Consider the following 18,996-nt stretch of genomic DNA (forward strand, 5'->3'; position numbering starts at 1 on the left):
GGAACTGCCACACTAGTGTTCCAAAGTGGTTGTACCATTTTATATCCCTGCTAGCAATGTATCAGTGTTGTACTCTCTCCATAGCCTTGCCAACACCCTTGTTCACATTTTTTTTAAGCCATCTCAGTAAGTGTGAAATGGTATTGCATTGTGGTTTTGATTGGCATTTCCCTGAACGCTAATAATGTGGAGCATCTTTTCATGTGCTGATTGAGAATTTGTTTATCTTCTTTGGAGAAATGTCTCTTTAGAATTATTGATTCTTTGAGGAGTAACAGTAACCTTCTCAAAAGCCCTGTCCCAAAGGCAAGATAGTCAGTAGGCAGAGAGCTGTACGGTTCTGACCCCGTCCACAAGCAGGAGCTTTTCGTGAAGGCCTTGAGTGGGAAGGGATTCAGAACCAGGAGTCCTTGAACACACTGAAATCTTTACAGTGTTCTTAAAGGAGAAAGAGAACACATATGTACCCGTATCAACTAAAACTCACTTTTCAAACTTTGACATCGTGGTAGGAATTTAGAGTGGAACTTTCTTCAGGTTGTCTTTTTCCTTCCAGAAAATCAAAATGTACCTGGATGTTCCTAGGACGCAGAAAAGACTCAAACTAACGTAAAAGTCTACTTACGGCGTGCCTAGCTGTTTGCACACGTGTAAATTCCCACAGCCACTATCAGTAGGCTGCTATGAGGAACATCACTGACAAGATTGAAACTCAGATAAACTGTCATTTTGAAAGGCCACCAGCAACCAAACCTTTCAGGGATGGGAACTGAACCACATCTGGCTGGCTGTAAACCTCAAGCCCTTACCTTTCCTTTGTGGCTCTTTTGTTTTGCTCATTAACGAACATATAAAAGGCACTTTGGGCCTGTTTGTAAAGACTGCCTGTCTCTCCAGAAAGTACAGCCATTTGCATTCCCACCAGCACTGTAGGAATATGCGCTGAAACAAATTTGCAGTCCCCATGGCATTTTAACGTGTTTAAGTGGTTCCACTTTTGGGTTTGTGTCTTTGCTTAAAACTCTGTTTTTAATTGAAAGGCAATGTAACTGTGGCTGTTAAAATTTCAACAGTCTAGTGAGCACCATCGGGGAAGACCAGGTCCTTGTTTTTAGAGAATAAAGTTTGGTTTGTATGTATTCTAACTTTTGGTTTCATTATTGGTATTTTGTGCCCATATTTTTATTTTGACTAATTTATCTTGTAGAATAAAAACGTGAGTTGAACTGTCCCTCACAGTTCTGTTTTGGTCACCCTGAATCAGTGAGATGGCAATTGATTCTGATATATAAATGTGAAATGATAAAAAATGCAGATCAATGAGTGAAACAAACCAAGCTAATAGATGCTGGTGGGGAAGATGGTCCGAGCTGCTCCTTCTCATATGCATTGGTCAGTATTTCTGTTTGTCACAAAATAAAAGACTAGACTAACTTGGAAATCTTCCTAGTGCAAAAGAGAAATGCTGACTCAAATATTTAAAAAGCCTTTGGAATTCACAGCCAGCCACTGAGCATTGTCTCTGAGGCCGCAGGCTCTCTAGGAAACCTGGACTTGCAGGTCTGAGCAGGAACAAACTGCCATTATTCACAGGTGACATGCTTGTGAAGAAAATCACTTCTTTTGTCCCCCAACAGACTGAGTCCCTTAAGAACTAGGTTATATGAACCTTTTATATTTCCAAGGCTTGTTGTGGTATACTAGGTGATGAGTACTTAGTACTGAATAAACATTCGTGAATATTCACTTTGCCTCTGGGTGAGAGTGAGGGGACCAGATGGCACAACATACAAAATTGGAGAGAAAAACCCCGATTTCAGAAAATGACTTAGAAAATCTAAGCCTAAAATAGCTCCATTAGGTGAGTGTTAAAAGTCACACCCCTCTGTACATTTAAGCACGTGGAGCCAGAATTAATAGCAAGAGAGATTAGGAAAATCAAAACAGGTTTGTTAGGGTCCCTGGCGACTAAAACACCAGGAAAAAATCTGAGATTATGCTGAGTGAGGTAGTCCATTCTAAGTACTTGACTGACTCTGTTCCTGGCTGGGAAGAGAATCATGTCCGTAAATTCTTTTGTCACCTTTTGAAGAACTGTATTCACATAACTTAGGTTGGGTATTGCTCTTTACATTGCCTTTCTTTAGATCCTTCCTCTACGTGGAATGTCTTCCTCTACCGCAGCCTTAATGAAGTACATGGGTATGATAAATGCCTCCTCGCTCCTGCCGTTCATTCATTAGGCACCTGTGTACTGAGCATCAGTATGTGCCAACGCCGGTCCCGGGTCTGTGGATCTGGAGGCGAGCAGTGTGGACTCTACCCTGAGTGGCTCAAAGGCATGAGGAAGTGTCACTGAGCTCTTTGTAGATAGTGCCCTCTAAATTGTTACTTACATATACACACTCCTGTTTACTCAGTATGAGTACATAGAACTCTGTATCGTGTACAAAATAACTTGAAGAGTATTATGGCAAGTGCGTACATTAGGAAAGTAAAACCTATAGAGCCATACTAAGATGCGTTCAGAATTAAGATTTAAATCAAACATCTTGCCTGGGGAAGTTACTCCTAATCTCCATTTCTCTCTACAAAATGTTTGCAGATGTGTGGGATAATCAGTGACTTGAAGCATTTGATGGGGTGACCAATACATGGCAGATGGTTCAGCTGTGTTCAGGTACCATGTTGCCCTGGGCAAACTGTGGACTAAGGCTTCTCGGGGCAGGGATTCATGTGTGTTCCTTGGACTCCTCCCCAGAGGTCAGCCTGGTGCCAAACACAGGGCCAAATGATCAAATTACAAAAGGGTTGTGAAACATTTTAGAGAGCCTGCTACCTACCCAGCATTGCACTGGGACCTTCTTAAGAGCGTTCTCAAAATGTTTTAGGATGTGAAGATTCATGCCCAATTAGACTTGGAATAACTGACTCCGTTCCTTTGTGGTCGAAGGTGGAAGATGAACTGACGCTGGCCCCAGGATTTGCAGCCCCACCTAATCTAGATTATTCAGGCTACCACCAGTACATAGAGGAGAGGCTTCCTCCAGAAAGCCCAGCACTGTATGGCCTCCACCCAAATGCTGAAATAGAATTCCTGACGGTGATGTCGAACACTCTCTTCAGAACTTTGCTGGAGATGCAGCCCAGGAATGCACTCGTCAGTGAGGAGCTGGGGCAGTCCACGGAAGAAAAGGTAGAGGGTCTTTCTTTTTTTGTGGAACTAATCTTGCGTGTACAACTCAATGAATTTCTCCCTTTCTATACAACTATCTCACCACCACCTAGATCAAAATACATAACATTTCCAACACTCAGGGTCAGCATATCCCTCCCTCTCCCATCTAAAGGTAACTACTCATCTTACCTCTGTCACCATAGGTTAGCTTTTGCCTGTGTTTGAACTTCAAATACATCCATTCATGCGCTGTCTACTTATTTAGGTCTGGCTCCTTTCATTCTGTGTTATGTTTGTGAGATTCACCCATGTTGTTGCATGGGCTAGTGATTCATTTTTGTTTCATATTCTATGGTATGAATATGCCATTTTTTCTTCGTTCTATAGTAGATGGATGTTTGGGTTCTTTCTAGCTTTTCACTATTACGAATATCCCAGCCATGAACATTCTTGTAATCTCTTGTCACCCAGCACTGGCAACTCCCAGAGGTGTCCACTCATACTTCTTACCCTCTCTGCTGAGAAGTGGAATTGCTGGATCACCGGGTGTAACATGTAGTTTCAGTCAGTATTCCCAAGCAGTTTTCAAAAGTGCTTGTGCCACTTACACTCCCACCAGCAGTGTGCAAGTGTCCCCTGTTCTCGTTCCTTGAGGTTTTGTGAAAGGTAGTATTTCATCATGGTTTTAACTTTGCATTCCTTAGTCAAGGGGTGATGCTGAATATCTTTTCATGGGGTTATAGCCATGTGGATAGAATCTCATGTGAAGTACCTGTTCCAGTTGCTTGCCCATTTTTTAAAAATTGTTGTCAATGTTTTTCTTACAGATTTGTAAGGACTGTTCTCAACGTGTATCCTTTGTCAGATAGATGTATGGCAAACCTCTTCTCCAAATCTGTGACTTGCTTTTTTACTGTGTGTTTTTGGCTCTGTCATTTTATGATGTCTTTATTAGATTATCTTGGGAGACTGGCATTGGTTTTTTTTGTTGTTGTTGGTTTGTTTTGTTTTGCTTTTAGCGTTATTCTTTTGAAGGTATCTATTGCCTAGAATGATGGGGATGAGAAATGGACATCAAATGCTATCTTTTTTTACATTTAGATTAAAATCTTATTTCTCGTTAACTTAAAACCTTACTAGTTTATTTTTCCCCACATAAATTAGCCCATATTCCCCTCACAATTATTAATCAGGATTTGAGGGACAAGGATTGGTTGTTGGAACACACTCTCAGATTTCCTTATCGTGAGGTCTCAGGAATTTTCTGTATTATTTCTTGAAATATGGCCATTTGTTGAGGCACTGGTTGTCATTTAGAGGCTTTAGGATTTGTTGTGTGGTGTTTTATCCCATATACTAACATCTCCCTTATCTGAATGTTACACCTTTTTTTTTCCTTAAGAAGATGAAAAAGAAAAAAATCACCCATTTGGCAAAAGCTATAGTATTAACACAAGCAGAGAGGTAGATGAGGTCTTCATTTTGTTTTTTGGGCTTCATTCTTTCCAACAAAGAAGCTGACTGTTAAACCAGAAACTACAAAGCAAACCTCTTGAGATACCTCAACACCCCAAATAGGCAAACAGATTGTAGCAACGAATTTATTGAGTGCTTACTATATGCTAAGCACTTAAGTGCTTTAGGAAGAAACCATTTAATTCTCAATAGCTCTGAGTAGTATCAGGATCCCTGTTACAGAATTAAGTTTAGGTGATTTGCTAGACAGCTAGAAAGGGCCAATGAAGGAAATCAAACTCCAGCTGATTCCAAAAGCCACCCCTTTACCTAACTTGCCTACTACACCGTTTTGTACTTTGTGCAGCTATTGTAGAGGAATAAGACTGCAGGACCCGAAAAATTACCTGCCGGGCGCTAAAGCAACTTGCTGTTAATGCTTTCAGAACTGTAGGCAGTAATCCCAGAAATCAGTGGGAGAGGGAAAGTGGCCTGGGGCTGAAGACAGACAGCACTATCTTCACTCTCTTGTCTACTTTAGGTATTTGTTGGTTTTCCGTAGCTCCGTGAGACCGGATAGACTAAACATGCACATTGAACTACTGTATGCATCTTTGCATCTTTAATGTATAAGTTTTTTATTTCTTCAGGGCAATAAGTAAAGAAGACAGAGGCTTCCTCGTTGTTGAAAACGTTGATCTAAACTGCTTCCCCAAATTTTAGGCTGTGTCAGTTGGAAAGGGCAACATCATAGTCACCAGAATTAGCTCAAGCTTAAAGGGCATTTTTGGTTTGTGTGACTTTCAAAATGATTTTTTTTTAATTAGCGGATTACAAAATGTAATACCCAGATGTTGGGGTTCCACTTCCTCTGATTGTGTTGACATGCACAAGTGAAATGGAATTCATGACAGTTCTTCAATTCCCCAAATGCTACCAGTGAAAAAACTACAAATAGTAGCTCCTCCCTGATGGGATCTAAAGAAGGGGAGGGGCTGCGGTCATGCACAGGTAGCTGAGCTAGTTGGCAGTGCATCTGCCCACCTCCAAGGAGTGGCGGACATGTTTTCAATGCATTAGCAAGCATCATTGGGAGTTGTGGGATAGATTCTGGGACTTCCAAACATCAAGGATAGTGTCCCTGTGACTAAAAATGAAATACAAAGGGGACCCCTCGTTGACTCATTGGTTAAGCATCCAACTCTTGGTTTTGGCTCAGGCAATGATCTCGTGGTTTCCTGAGTTCAAGCCCCACGTAGGGCTCTGTGTAGACAGCATGGAGACTGCTTGGAATTCATATTCTCTCTCTCTCTCTCTCAAAAATAAACTTTAAAAGAATCTTTAAAAAAACGAAATACAAAGGAGCTAAATTTTGTGTGTGTTAATGATTTAAGGTTAAGAATGTCTTGGATGACATTTTGGAGAAACTTCCAGAAGAGTTCAACATGGCGGAGATAATGCAAAAAACCTCAAACAGAAGCCCCTATGTTCTTGTTTGCTTCCAAGAATGTGAGAGGATGAATATTCTTCTTCGGGAAATCCGTGTGTCACTTCAACAATTAGACCTTGGTTGGAAGGTGAGTTTAAAAGTGGTACCAGAGCAGGTTTTCCCACATTGGAGGGCACTCACTATGTGGCCTCTTTTCTCCATGCAAGGGGGAGCTGACGTTATCTCCTGACATGGAAGCCCAGCAGTCCCAGCTGAGTTATGACACAGTGCCAGACGCTTGGAGCAAACTGGCATATCCATCTACTTATGGCCTGGCCCACTGGTAAGCGATTCCCTCCCTGCTCCCACTGGCCTTTCTCCACCTGGGTGCTGGCTCAGCGTTCTGAGTTACTGTTGTGTCAGAAGAACTGTGAAGGCTATACTTTGTGAGTACTTTGGGGCCGTACTTTGCATAATTGTGCAAACAAACTACCACCAGAAAAATCAGGTGAAAATCAGGGTCAAAGCAAGGGGTCATAGCCCCTTACTTACTAGCTATTTAATCTCGAACAAAATACCTGACCTTCCTAATTCCTCAGTTTATCATGTCAAAAATGTAGGGAATAAAATTCCTTCATTCAGTTATTTAAATGGCCATGGGAGGTAACCTGAGTTTGTTTTCGTGTCCCTTCATACCTTATTTTCAAAGCCATTGATTACCAATGCCATCTCAAAGCTGACTTTCAAAAGCTCATAGTAGAGTACACCATAAATCCAACTGCTTCTGTGTGTGGCTGTGAGTGGAGAGAGGTGTCCCAAAGCCATGGACGAACATTCACAGCTCCCTCACAGCCAGGGCTCTCTCCAACTGCTCCTTGGCCTTCATAGTCAACACACAAAGTTTGAAAGGTTCCCTCCATTCCTGTCTTTTTGGTATGGAATTTTCTTTAATCCATACTTTCCTAAGTCTTTCTTCCATGAACCAGAATGGTCCTCTGAACCTTAAATTGGAAGGCCCCATGGGAATTCCAAATGAGGGGTGCCTGTGACTCTTGATCTCACGGTTGTGAGTTCAAGCCCCATGTTGGGTACAGAGATTACTTTAAAAATAAAATCTTAAAAACAAAACTTTGGGGTACCTGGAAGGCTCACTTGGTTAAGTGTCAACTCTTGATCTCAGGGTCATGAGTTCAAGACCTGCTGTGGGCTACACACTGAAAATGTGTGCACCTTGGAACTGCCACATAGGCAGCCAGGTGTTTGCTGTGTAGGGAGGTGTGCCAACATAAGAATGGAAGGTGCAACAAGAACAGACACTCAGATCAATGGAACAAAACAGAGAACCCAGAAACCGACCCACAAATGTATGGCCAACTCATCTTTGACAAAGCAGGAAAGAATATCCGATGGAATAAAGACAGTCTCTTCAGCAAGTGGTGCTGGGAAAACTGGACAGTGACATGCAGAAGAATGAACCTGGGCCACTTTCTTACACCATACACAAAAATAAACTCAAAATGGATGAAAGACCTCAATGTAAGACAGGAAGCCATCAAAATCCTTGAGGAGAAAGCAGGCAAAAACCTCTTTGATCTTGGCTGCAGCGACTTCTTACTCAACACGTCTCTAGAGGCAAGGGAAATCAAAGCAAAAATGAACTACTGGGCCCTCATCAAAATAAAAAGCTTCTGCACAGTGAAGGAAACAATCAGCAAAACTAAAAGGAAACCGACAGAATAGGAGAAGCTATTTGCAAATGACATATCAGATAAAGGGTTAGTGTCCAAAATCTATAAAGAACTTACCAAACTCAACACCCAAAAAACAAATAATCCAGTGAAGAAATGGGTGAAAGACATGAATAGACACTTCTCCAAAGAAGACATCCAGATGGCCAACCAACACATGAAAAAAAAAAATGCTCAACATCACTCATCAGGGAAATACAGTTCAAAACCACAATGAGATATCACCTCATACATGTCAGACTGGCTAACATCAACCACTCAGGCAACATCAGATGTTGGCAAGGATGCAGAGAAAGAGGATCTCTTTTGCATTGTTGGTAGGAATGCAAGCTGGTGCAGCCACTCTGGAAAACAGTATGGAGGTTCCTCATAAAACTAAAAATAGAACTACCCTACAACCCACCTGTTGCACTACTAGGCATTTATCCACAGGATACAGGTGTGCTGTTTCGAAGGGACACGTGCACCCCCACATTTATAGCAGCACTATCAACAATAGCCAAAGTATATAGAAAGAGCCCAAATAAATGTCCATCGATGGATGAATGGATAAAAAAGATGTGGTACATATATACAATGGAGTATTACTTGGCAATCAAAAAGAATGAAGTTTTGCCATTTGCAACTACATGGATGGAACTGGAGGGTATTATGCTAAGTGAAATTAGTCAGAGAAAGACAAAAATCCTAGGACTTCACTCATAGAGTGTTTCACCTTAAGAGGAAAAACAGATGAACATAAGGGAAGGGAAACAAAAATAATATAACAACAGGGAGGGGGACAAAACAGAAGAGACTCATAAATATGGAGAACAAACTGAGGGTTGCTGGAGGGGTTGTGGGAGGGGGGGGATGAGCTAAATGGGTAAGGGGCATTAAGGAATCTATTCCTGAAATCGTTGTTGCACTATACAACTGGCAGCAAACAACTGGAAGAGTGAGCAAAGCTACTCACTGGATTTCTATGAATGCTGTGGATGTCCAACATTTTTTTTTTTTTTTTTTTTTTTTTTTTTTTTTTTTTTAGTTTTGAGAGAGAAGGGGAGGGGAGGGTCAGAAAGAGAGGGAGAGAGAATCCCAAGCAGGCTCTGCACTATCAGCATGGAGCCCGATGCGGGGCTTGAACTCACAAACCATGAGATGAGCTGAAGTTGCATGCTTAACTGACTGAGCCAACCAAGTGCCCCCCAAATCAAATTTTTTATTTCCAATAAAAGATATTTACATTGTACTTAAGTTTTGTCATAATGGTTACTTTGGACTTCCATCTTATTTTGTGCTTATTTCTATATTTTTCTACTTTTATTCCAATTTTTTTCAGGCTTCTGTCAGTTTAACAGTTTTATTACATGCTTATCCTTATTATTTTAGCAGAGACACTTTACATTGTAGCCTACACACGTGGCTTTTTTAATGTTTATTTTTGAGAGAGAGAGAGAGAGAGAGAGAGAGAGAGAGAGCACGCAAATGGGAAAAGGGGCAAAGAGAGACACAAAATTGGAAGTAGGCTCCAGGAGCTGTTAGCACACAGCCCCTGTGCAGGGCTTGAACTCACAAACCATGAGACCATGACCTGAGCTGAAGTCAGACACCCAAGCAACTGGGCCACCCAGGCACCCCCATACTTGACTGCTCTAATATAATGTAAAGTCAACACTTTAATCTCCCTCTTGCCTCCTCTGGTCTGCAATTGTAATTCAACCTTATTTTAAACCATAATATTTTTGTTTATAGTCAGTATTATTTTTGCTTTGACAACATGTGTTGATGTCTTTGCTCCTTTGTTGCTTTTTACATCTGATTCTGGGCTCCTTTGTTCTGGGCCCCCGTCTCTTCCCTGAAAGACAAAATCTATGCCAGGGCTCTCAGTATATATGGTGGGGAGTAAATGGTGTTCTTTATCGGTATCTTTTTCCCTACGCTCTTGTACTATGGGTAACCTGCAGTTCCAGCATACGAATGATTTCGGCGCTTGAGTTTGCTACCTCCATGGTTTTCTGGCATTTAGTATAGCTGATGAGACTGTTCTTAAGTGTACTTGTCATCCCTTCACAACTAATGTTTTCTCTGGGGAAGTTCTTAAGATTTTTTTCTTTACTATCGATGTTCCGCAGTTTTACTGATTTAGATGTGGGCTTTTAAAATTGTATCCTACTTGCTCCTGTGTGCTATCGTGTGTGTGTATGTCTACCCATTGCTTCCACCCTGAAAAATTATCAGCCCTTATGTCTCCCAATAAATGCCATCTTCCTCATAATCTTCATTGTATTTGCTTATCTGAACTCTTATTTTCAGTCTGTCTCTGCTATATCCTAGTTGATCTCATCACTTCTGGGGGGGGGGGACTTCATTTTGTCTTCAATGGTTTCTAGGTTTACTGTGTGTCTCCCCTTAACTTTTAAAATTTTATTGTCCTTGGGGCACCTGGGTGGCTCAGTCAGTTAAACATCCAAGTTTGGCTTACGTTGTGATCTCAGGGTTTGTAAGTCCAAGCCCCATGTCAGGCTCTGTGCTGACAGCTCGGAGCCTGGAGCCTGCTTCAGATTCTCTGTCTCCCTCTCTCTCTGCCCCTCCCCAACTCACAGTCTATCTCTCAAAAAAGAACAAATGTTAAAAAAAAAAAAAGTTTAATTAAAAAAGATAACATTTCATTGTCCAAAATCAATTTTTCAATTCCAAGTTGTTTATACTGAAATCAGAGAAAGTACCCAACTTGGTTTCGTAATTTCCTGTTTTTAAGACTATTATTCTAGTTTCTTTCTCGGGTTTTAAATATATTAAGAAAGAGTCCTTCAGATCCCACTTGTTTTTATTTGCTGGATGATTCAGCCTTCTTGTTCATTGGATTTGCTGCCATTATCTTATGCCATATAATCAGCTGTCTTTATACTCAAAGAACAGGCTGGCTGGTTATAAAAAAAAAAAAGTGGAACCCACTCACTGTTGGGGGCTTTGTAGGCAGCGTGGCTTGCTCTGATCAAATGCTGCTGTATAGGGGTCTGTGGCTGACTTTCTTTCTCCTTTTCTAAAAGACTTCATGTTTTTTCTTCGCTATCCAGAGGATTCTGTCTTTGGTCTATATTAAAATGTGTCTTGGCATTGATTTTTCTTGGGTCACATTTTCTGGAAATATGGTACGTCCCTGATTTTACAAAGTCAGATTTGTAATTTAGGAAAACCCAAATTTCCTAAAATTGTACACAAGTTTTTCATTTCATTTTTTAATTTTTAAATTTACATCCAAGTTAGCATATGGTGCAACAATGATTTCAGGATTAGATTCCTTAATGCCCCTTACCCATTTAGCCCATCCCCCTTCCTGCAGCCACTCCAGCAACCCTCTGTTCTCTATATTTAAAGAGTCTTTTATGTTTTGTCCCCCTCCCTGGATATTTGGATATTTGTCTTTCTCTAATTTTGCTTACCATAATACCCTCCAGTTCCACCCACGTAGTTGCAAATGGCAAGATTTCATTCTTTTTGATTGCCGAGTAATATTCCATTGTATATATATATATACCACGTCTTCTTTATCCATTCATCCATCCATGGACTTTGGGCTCTTTCCATACTTTGGCTATGGTTGATAGCACTACTATAAACATTGGGGTACATGTGCCCCTTTGAAACATCACATCCATATCCCTTGGATAAATACCTAGTAGTGCAATTGCTGGGTGGTCGGGTAGTTCTATTTTTAATTTTTTGAGGAACTTGCATACTGTTTTCCAGAGTGGCTGCACCAGCTTGCATTCCCACCAGCAGTGCAAAAGAGATCCTCTTTCTCCGCATCCTCACCAACATTTATTGTTGCAGGAGTTAATGTTAGCCATTCTGACTTGTGTGAGGTGATAGCTCATTGTGGTTTTGATTTATATTTCCCTGATGCATGATGTTGAGCATTTTTCACGTGTCGGTTGGCCATCTGGATGTCTTCTTTGGAGAAGTGTCTATTCATGTCTTTTGCCCACTTCTTCACTGGATTATGTTTTTTGGGTGTTGACTTTGAGAAATTCTTTATAGATTTTGGATACTAACCCTTTATCTGATATGTCATTTGCAAATATCTTCTCCCATTCCATCAGCTGCCTTTAGTTTTGCTGATTGTTTCCTTCCCTGTGCAGAAACATTTTGTTTTGATGAGGTCCCAACACTTCATTTTTGCTTTTGTTTCCCTTGTCCCCGGAGATGTGTTAAGAACTTGATGTGGCCAGTGTCAAAGAGGTTGTTGCCTGCTTTCTCCTGTAGGATTTTGATGGCTTCCTGTCTTACATTGAGGTCTTTCATCCATTTTGAGTTTATTTTTGTGTATTTTCCATTTAATTTTAAAATGTTTTTCTTCCTAATTTCATTTTTCTTACCTGGTCATTTCCAAACCAGAATCTTGTTTATACAGGCAATCATTTCCCTTTTTAAAAACTTGTTGTAATTTGGCTATAATGCATAGCCTCTTGTAACATTTTTAGATAAAAAAATCTTTTTGTTTTTTTAATGTTTTATTTTTAAGAGAGAGTGAGCACAAGCAGGGAAGGGACAGAGAGAGACAGAATCTGAAGCAGGCTCCAGGCTCTGAGCTGTCAGCACACAGCCTGATGCGGGGCCTGAACTCATGAACCACCAGATCATGACCTGAGCCAAAGTCAGATGCTTCACCAACTGAGCCACCCAAGTGGCCCTGAAAGTCTTTGCTTTTCCTTTTCGTTGCCTTGTCAATTATGTTTTCCCTAAACCAGAGATTTGGAAGAACTGGCATGGGGCAGGTAAGAGCCATGCTGTAAACTGGCAGGCATTACAACAAACTTGTAGTGACCCAAGTGTGAATGTGAGCATCAGCCTTGCTGCTTTTGTAACACGTAACCAAACCAGGTGCCAGGAAACTTCAGGGCTAGCCCGCATGGCCCTCAGCCTAGAGAACTCCCTGCTGGCTTTAACATACGCACACTCCATTTTCTCTTTCTGGCAGCCCTGAATCCTACATTTCAAAGCTTGACAGGTCTCCTGATTTTATCAGAGAAGCTCTTTTTCCCATAGCCTCTGTGAGAGTTGGTCTCCTTCCTTGAAAAACTGTTGTGATGAGTTCTGAACTTGGGTAAAAAAACCTCATTTTCCCAAACCACAGTCATGTAGAGGCTCGGAGGTGTGGTTTCCCCTTACTAGCTTTTTCTTCCCCCCATTCTTGACTATTGTATATGGAAAGTCCACTGTCTGGGCTCTACTGCCTCTGCCCTTCCCAGCAGCCATCCCTCCCACCCCAATCCTTACACACACACAGACGCACTGCCACGCACACACCTCGTCCACACTCTGTTGGAGCCTGTCAGGTGGATTATACACACATCACCTGGGTGTGGTTGCCACGTATCACTAAGAGCATCAAAATAAAATTGTTAAGTAGAGATGAATTTTCCACATTCCTCAGTGTTTCTTGTCCCTAGTGGTAATAGTTAAAAAATTTCAACAGGAAAGAAAATCTCTTTAAAGGGATCTACTTCATCGGGGCGCCCGCGTGTCTCAGTTGGTTGAGTGTCCAATCTCGGCTCAGGTCATGATCTCACAGTCCGTGAGTTCGAGCCCCGCATTGGGCTCTGTGCTGATAGCTCGGAGTCTAGAGCCTGCTTCAGATTCTGTGTCTCCCTCTCTCTGACCCTCCCCTGTTCATGCTCTATCTCAAAAATAAACATTAAAAAAAAAAAAATTTAAAGAATCTACTTAACCTTTTCGGAAAACTCTATTACTAAAAAGTGCATTTGTTTCCTCCTACCTCGTGTTCACCAGGTTTAATGACCTCCTTTTGCGATGCCGGGAACTTGAAACCTGGACCCACGATCTTGCCCTTCCAGCTGTAGTGTGGCTTCCTGGCTTCTTCAACCCTCAGTCCTTCTTAACTGGTAAGGGCTCCAACTGGACAGCCCCAGCTTCTGGCACAAATTCTGCCTCACCTGCCCTGCTCCCCAGTGCTCATGACACAGGAGGGAGGGGCAGGAGTGATAGCTGGGTGTGCAGAGAAAGTTCCAAGCATAGCAGCCACGTGAAGTGGGATATAAACATTTTCTGTCAAAGGCCACGGGGTCTCTTCTCCGGTGGTTCCCTTCTGCCACCACAGTGCAAAACCAGATGCTGTGTAACCAAATGGGCCTGGCTATTCCAGTAAAAGTTCATGTACACAAGCAGGGAAGTGTCCTGCAGGCCTCAGTTGGCCATCAGTCTAGCGCAGCCACACGCACATTTCCAGGAACCCGAAGCACAGCACAGTGCCTCAGTCAGAAAGGCAGCTGACTGTGGGCCCCTGGGAGCCCTTTTACCACTACATCCCATTTCCTGCTCCTTCTCTTCCCACAGCAATCATGCAGACCATGGCTCGCAAAAATGAGTGGCCCCTGGACAAAATGTGCTTGACTGTTGATGTTACCAAAAAAACCAAGGAAGATTATGGCCATCCTCCACGGGAAGGTGCCTATCTCCACGGGCTCCTCATGGAAGGTAAGATAGCACAAGCAGCACCGGTGTAGTTTTTAATTTAGGAGCTTTCTTCAATCAGTTGCAAGTTGGTATCTGTCCTTGGTTTACTCCACTTCTCTGTACTCACTCACATCTAACAGTTGTCTACCTCGTTTCACCACATTTAATGCCAGGATCTGGGTCCAATGTCAGCCAAGTTTTAAGGCACGTAGGGTGATGGCTGTCACTTCAATCTGCATCTGTATCTAGTGTTAAATTACCTGTGGCATTAAGACCTACACTAAAAAGATTGTGAAACGATTAAAAACTGTCACTTCACTCTGACATTTTACTACAAGATTTCTTTAAGCCCTTAAGATGCCAGTGCATGTGAGTTTCTAATATGGGTGGGTGGGAGGAAATGCATTCATTTTGAAGAATTCAATTTTTTAAAGAGAGGGCAACTTATTTGCTTTATTGTGCCTGAATTCTTGGAGAGTCTGTTTTCAAACAAGGTTTAGATCTTTTGAATTCAAATTAGTTCATTTTTCAAAGGAGAGTTTAGACGTGGAACCCTGAGCCCTGCCTCCAGTGTTTCTGTGGCACCCCTTAACCTCCCACACCAGTAAGGAAGCCGACAAGCAGTAACGACAAAACTGAACATTTATTGCTTCCAACACACCACACTGTTGCAATCCTTGTGTTTTTGCTATAGGTGCCAGATGGGACACACAGTCAGGAACGATTGCTGATGCCTGCCTCAAGGAGTTAACATCTGTGATGCCGGTTATCTTTGCAAAAGCCATACCCACAGACAGACAGGAAACTAAACACACCTATGAATGCCCGGTGTACAAAACCAAAATGAGGGGCCCAACCTACGTGTGGACCTTCAGATTGAAAAGCAAAGACAAGGCGGCCAAATGGGTCCTGGCAGGCGTGGCCCTGCTGCTGGAAGCCTGAGATGGCCCTCAGGCTCGGACAACACAGGCCTTGGCCGGGGGGCCGCACACATTAATTTACTGAGAGCCATAAAACACACTCCAGCTTCTGGAATTTTTAAGTAACTTACATGTGCGTTAATTTTGCTTAAACACCGTCCTTAACGGTCTCCCCATCAGAAAGTGGGATGTGAGTTCTTGCACATAAACAAAATCTTTTTAAATTAAAAAAACCTAGAAGCCCCTGACCTCAGGCAGCAGGTGAATCCTGAAGGAAGAGGCAGACGGTCCTGCCGGCCAGCAGTGTCCCCAGGCCTCCAGTGTTGGTAACGTGACAGGTGACTTTTAATAAAAATAAAACTCTAGTACTCAAGATCTATGGGTTAATTGCACTTTGTAATTTAAGAGAACATTCTTTCTTTAACATAAATTTCCAATGACCCAGAGAAGCACTAACTACCTGGTCTGAACTGTAGTCACTGCCTGGGAGGTAAAGATCAAGGCACCAAACAGTGTCAAAGGCAAGAGCTGCTTACGCAACGTTTGCCCTGGAACTTACCTGGACTTTAACTCCACCCCATTTAAGCTGTGTTTTTGTCATATGCAGATGCTTTTAAACCACTCACTACGCATAGGGGCCCGTGGATATATGTAAATAGATTCCTCTGCTTTGCCGTCTTCCTGAGAAACCTTTTCAAGCATATAAACAATCTTAAAAAAATAGTATTTAGATCTACGAACAACTTCTGTATAAAAACACAACTGGAAGAAATCGTAGGCACCCGTGGGATGGCATATGTTGCTAGAGTTCTTTATGGTGAGGTGGCTGGTTTTGTTCTTAATCATCTTCTACCAGCTGCTTCTGTAAGCTGAGGAAAAGAAGGGAGGCGTCAGTGTGATGGGTATGGAGACGAACACAAAGCCGGGTTCTAGGCTCGAGTGCACAGCCCAGCCCCTCTGCGGCAGGCCTGCCCTGACTCCTTGGCCAGGCAGCGGGAGCCACGGGCCTCACTCCCACACGCCAAACCACACTGCAGAATCCCAACACAGCTTCCTCAGCCCTGGAAAGCAGTAACCGTGTCGGCCACGCCCTTTGCCCCAACCTCTCCCCTCAGCCTGCTTGCCTCCATTTGTTTTACACAATGAGGGGGGACCTGGGGATACAGGCAGTGCCAAAGCTGAAGATCCTAGCAAAGGAGGGAAACGTTCCAATAGGGAACACATCAGCCCTGAGCTGCTCTAATGCAAGCAGCTAGGGAATGGATGGCACTCAAGATGGTTTTTAAGCATCTGCCCGAAATACGGCAACCACTCCCGCCTCCACGGTCTCCCCGGCTGGAGCTGGAAATGACAGCCTCCATTTGTGACCTGTGACTTACCTCTCCAGGTATTCCTTAACATTATTGTAACCGTAAAACTTGGCTAGGTGAATGAGGATCCCTGTGGCACAGCGGCCATCACGCTTGCGACAGTAACTGCAATTGCAGATCCCACGGCAGGGAGGACACATCCAATCCTGGAAGAGCAGTTTCCCGTTACCTACATTGTGCTCAAGCTCGGCTCACTTGGTCTCTCCTCCAACCTTCAGTCACAGGACACTTCTAGTATATGGCACAGGGAGACTAAACGAGTCTCCTCCCCATGATTCAAAAGGCCCAGAGAGGTTGACCACCCAGGGTCCCACGTGTGGAGAAACACAGAAAATTAGACGCCTGCTTCAAACTGTGGAGATTTTAGGAGTACAAAAGAGCAGCGAGACGGACGTGTGAATTCTAGCTCTTCTACTTCCTAAACCACATAACCGGAGTCGTGGTCTATATTCATCTGCAAAATGGGGACAGCGATTTACCCCATGACTGCTGTGAAAGAGGTCACACGGCAGGGGTCAAGTAAGAGCAAAGACTCTGGGGCCAGACTGCCTAGGTTCAAGCGGATACATATTGACCATACTATTATCTGACTTCAAGGAGGGAACTGAGGACCTGGGAGGTTATGTACTCCATAAATTTAAATGACTTAGTAACAACTGCAAGTCAATTGTGTTAGGAAAACACCTTAGACGACAGCCAGGCACACAGTGACACACACCTGTCTCCTGGCCTCCCCTGAGGTAAGCCATGCTGCTGGAGGAAAGCCACACAGGTTCACCTGACAGACCATAACAGTAGGAAAGCAAGGCTTGGACCCTGGAAAACCCAGTCATCTCTTCTGCCCTATGGGTTAGCTTGCTCTCTTTCCAGAAGGAAACTCTTTTTTTTCCTCTGGAGTGTCGAGGGGTAGACCGAGCTCTGCAGCTACAGGTCCCCAATCATAAAGGGTCCTGAGAGCCCCATCCATCTCAGCTTGCTTCTCTTTGCCGGTGCAATTCACAAGTGCGCACACCGTTCCTACCGGGTCCAGCAGCGCAGATCTCACGTCCTCCCCGTAGCGATTCCGCAGGCACGGCCCACAGAACTGTCCTCGGACCCCACCGCAGCCCTGGTTCCGACACACCGTCTTGGTGTCGATGGTCTTCTGCCTGCACTGATGGCAAGTGTTGCCCTGAGGGAGGAAGGCGGTGGGTGGGTGAACTCGGGACTTACAGGGCAAAGCGCGCAAGCCCACATGCTGTCTATGTATGTTCAATAGGGCGTGAAGAGGCCGCGCCTCTCGCCCGCAGCGAGCAGCACTTCTCTGGTCCAAACCACAGGGAAACCTATTAGAGCAAGTTAGAGCAGGGCACCTAGAAGAAATGAAATGGTCAGAGAGGCCAGCAGAAAGACAGGAGGGGAAGAGCCCACAGAGGGTGACAGGGGCCCAAGTGGCCCTGAGCCCACGGCAGCCACATTTGGCTCCGGCCCAGCTTCCGGTGATCTGGAGCTTTTCAGTATAAAATTTCCTGGTGTTAAAATGTTGGCAATTACATTAAAAACATTTTAATATTGCCTTAATGGGACACTGCCTCATTTAAAAAATGATGCATAACACCACAAAGCCTCCCTCCAAATCACTGTTTAAAAGAAATTTTAACTCATTTCCTACCAACCACAGATATTGTCAAACTTTCGTTACTATGGTTCTGTTAATCAAAAAGCACACACACAAACATGGTATTTTTTTTTTCCTATGTTTAAAATAAACACCGGGGGGGGGGGGGTGCGGTGCCTGGGTGGCTCAGTCGGTTGAGCGTCCGACTTTGGCTCAGGTCATGATCTCATGGCTCAGGAGTTCGAGCCCCGCGTGGGGCTCTGTGCTGACAGCTCAGAGCCTGGAACCTGCTTTGGATTCTGGGTCTCCCTCTCTCTCTCTGCCCCTCCCCCGCTCACACTCTCTTGTCTCTCTCAAAAATAAATAAACATTAAAAAAAAATTGTTTTTAAATAAACACCAGGGGTACCTGGGTGGCTCAGTTAAGCATCTGACTTCGGCTCAGGTCATCATCTCACAGTTCGTGAGCTCAAAGCCCCACATCAGGCTCTGTGCTGCCAGCTCAGAGCACAGAACCTGCTTCAGATTCTGCTTGCACTCTCTCTCTCAAAAATAAACGTTAAAAAAATTTTCTTTAAACACCATATAAATATTTAAAATGTTAAGTATTATCAATATGCTCTTCCAAACTATATGCCTGCGTCCCCACAACTCCTGTGCATCCCCCAGAGAGACCTCTCCTGAGGAGAATTCCCGCAGGAAGCCAACTCCCTCCACCCAGTTACAGTTGGTCCTCCCAGTCACAAGGGAGGCGGCCTGAGGGTCTAAGCCCAGATGCAGTTTAAAAACAATGCAGGATTTCTAATACCAGTTCCTTGGACTCCCAGTTAGAATCACAATC

General features: G+C 43.4%; 2 protein-coding genes across 6 annotated transcripts in view; one reads left to right on the forward strand and one right to left on the reverse strand.

The window, feature by feature from the left end:
- DNAH11 (dynein axonemal heavy chain 11) overlaps nucleotides 1-15,211 on the forward strand; it is a 352,793-nt gene extending 337,582 nt beyond the window's left edge. Inside the window, exons 77-82 of the mRNA XM_047094654.1 lie at nucleotides 2,954-3,196; nucleotides 6,028-6,210; nucleotides 6,290-6,405; nucleotides 13,586-13,698; nucleotides 14,150-14,290; nucleotides 14,964-15,211. Coding sequence (XP_046950610.1) covers nucleotides 2,954-3,196; nucleotides 6,028-6,210; nucleotides 6,290-6,405; nucleotides 13,586-13,698; nucleotides 14,150-14,290; nucleotides 14,964-15,211 — 1,044 coding nt within the window. The remainder of the gene's footprint in view (nucleotides 1-2,953; nucleotides 3,197-6,027; nucleotides 6,211-6,289; nucleotides 6,406-13,585; nucleotides 13,699-14,149; nucleotides 14,291-14,963) is intronic.
- CDCA7L (cell division cycle associated 7 like) overlaps nucleotides 14,894-18,996 on the reverse strand; it is a 38,850-nt gene continuing 34,747 nt past the window's right edge. For all 5 annotated transcript variants that reach the window (XM_047094657.1, XM_047094656.1, XM_047094655.1 and 2 more), the window contains 3 exons: nucleotides 17,581-17,730; nucleotides 16,569-16,705; nucleotides 14,894-16,058 (listed from right to left, as the gene is read on the reverse strand). In XM_047094657.1, coding sequence (XP_046950613.1) covers nucleotides 16,028-16,058; nucleotides 16,569-16,705; nucleotides 17,581-17,730 — 318 coding nt within the window. In that variant the 3' untranslated portion in view covers nucleotides 14,894-16,027. The remainder of the gene's footprint in view (nucleotides 16,059-16,568; nucleotides 16,706-17,580; nucleotides 17,731-18,996) is intronic.

Source organism: Lynx rufus, unplaced genomic scaffold, assembly GCF_022079265.1.
Source record: "Lynx rufus isolate CCGP_SWC_20201006 ecotype Redwood Valley unplaced genomic scaffold, mLynRuf1.p SCAF_4, whole genome shotgun sequence".
Taxonomy (NCBI): Eukaryota; Metazoa; Chordata; class Mammalia; order Carnivora; family Felidae; genus Lynx; species Lynx rufus.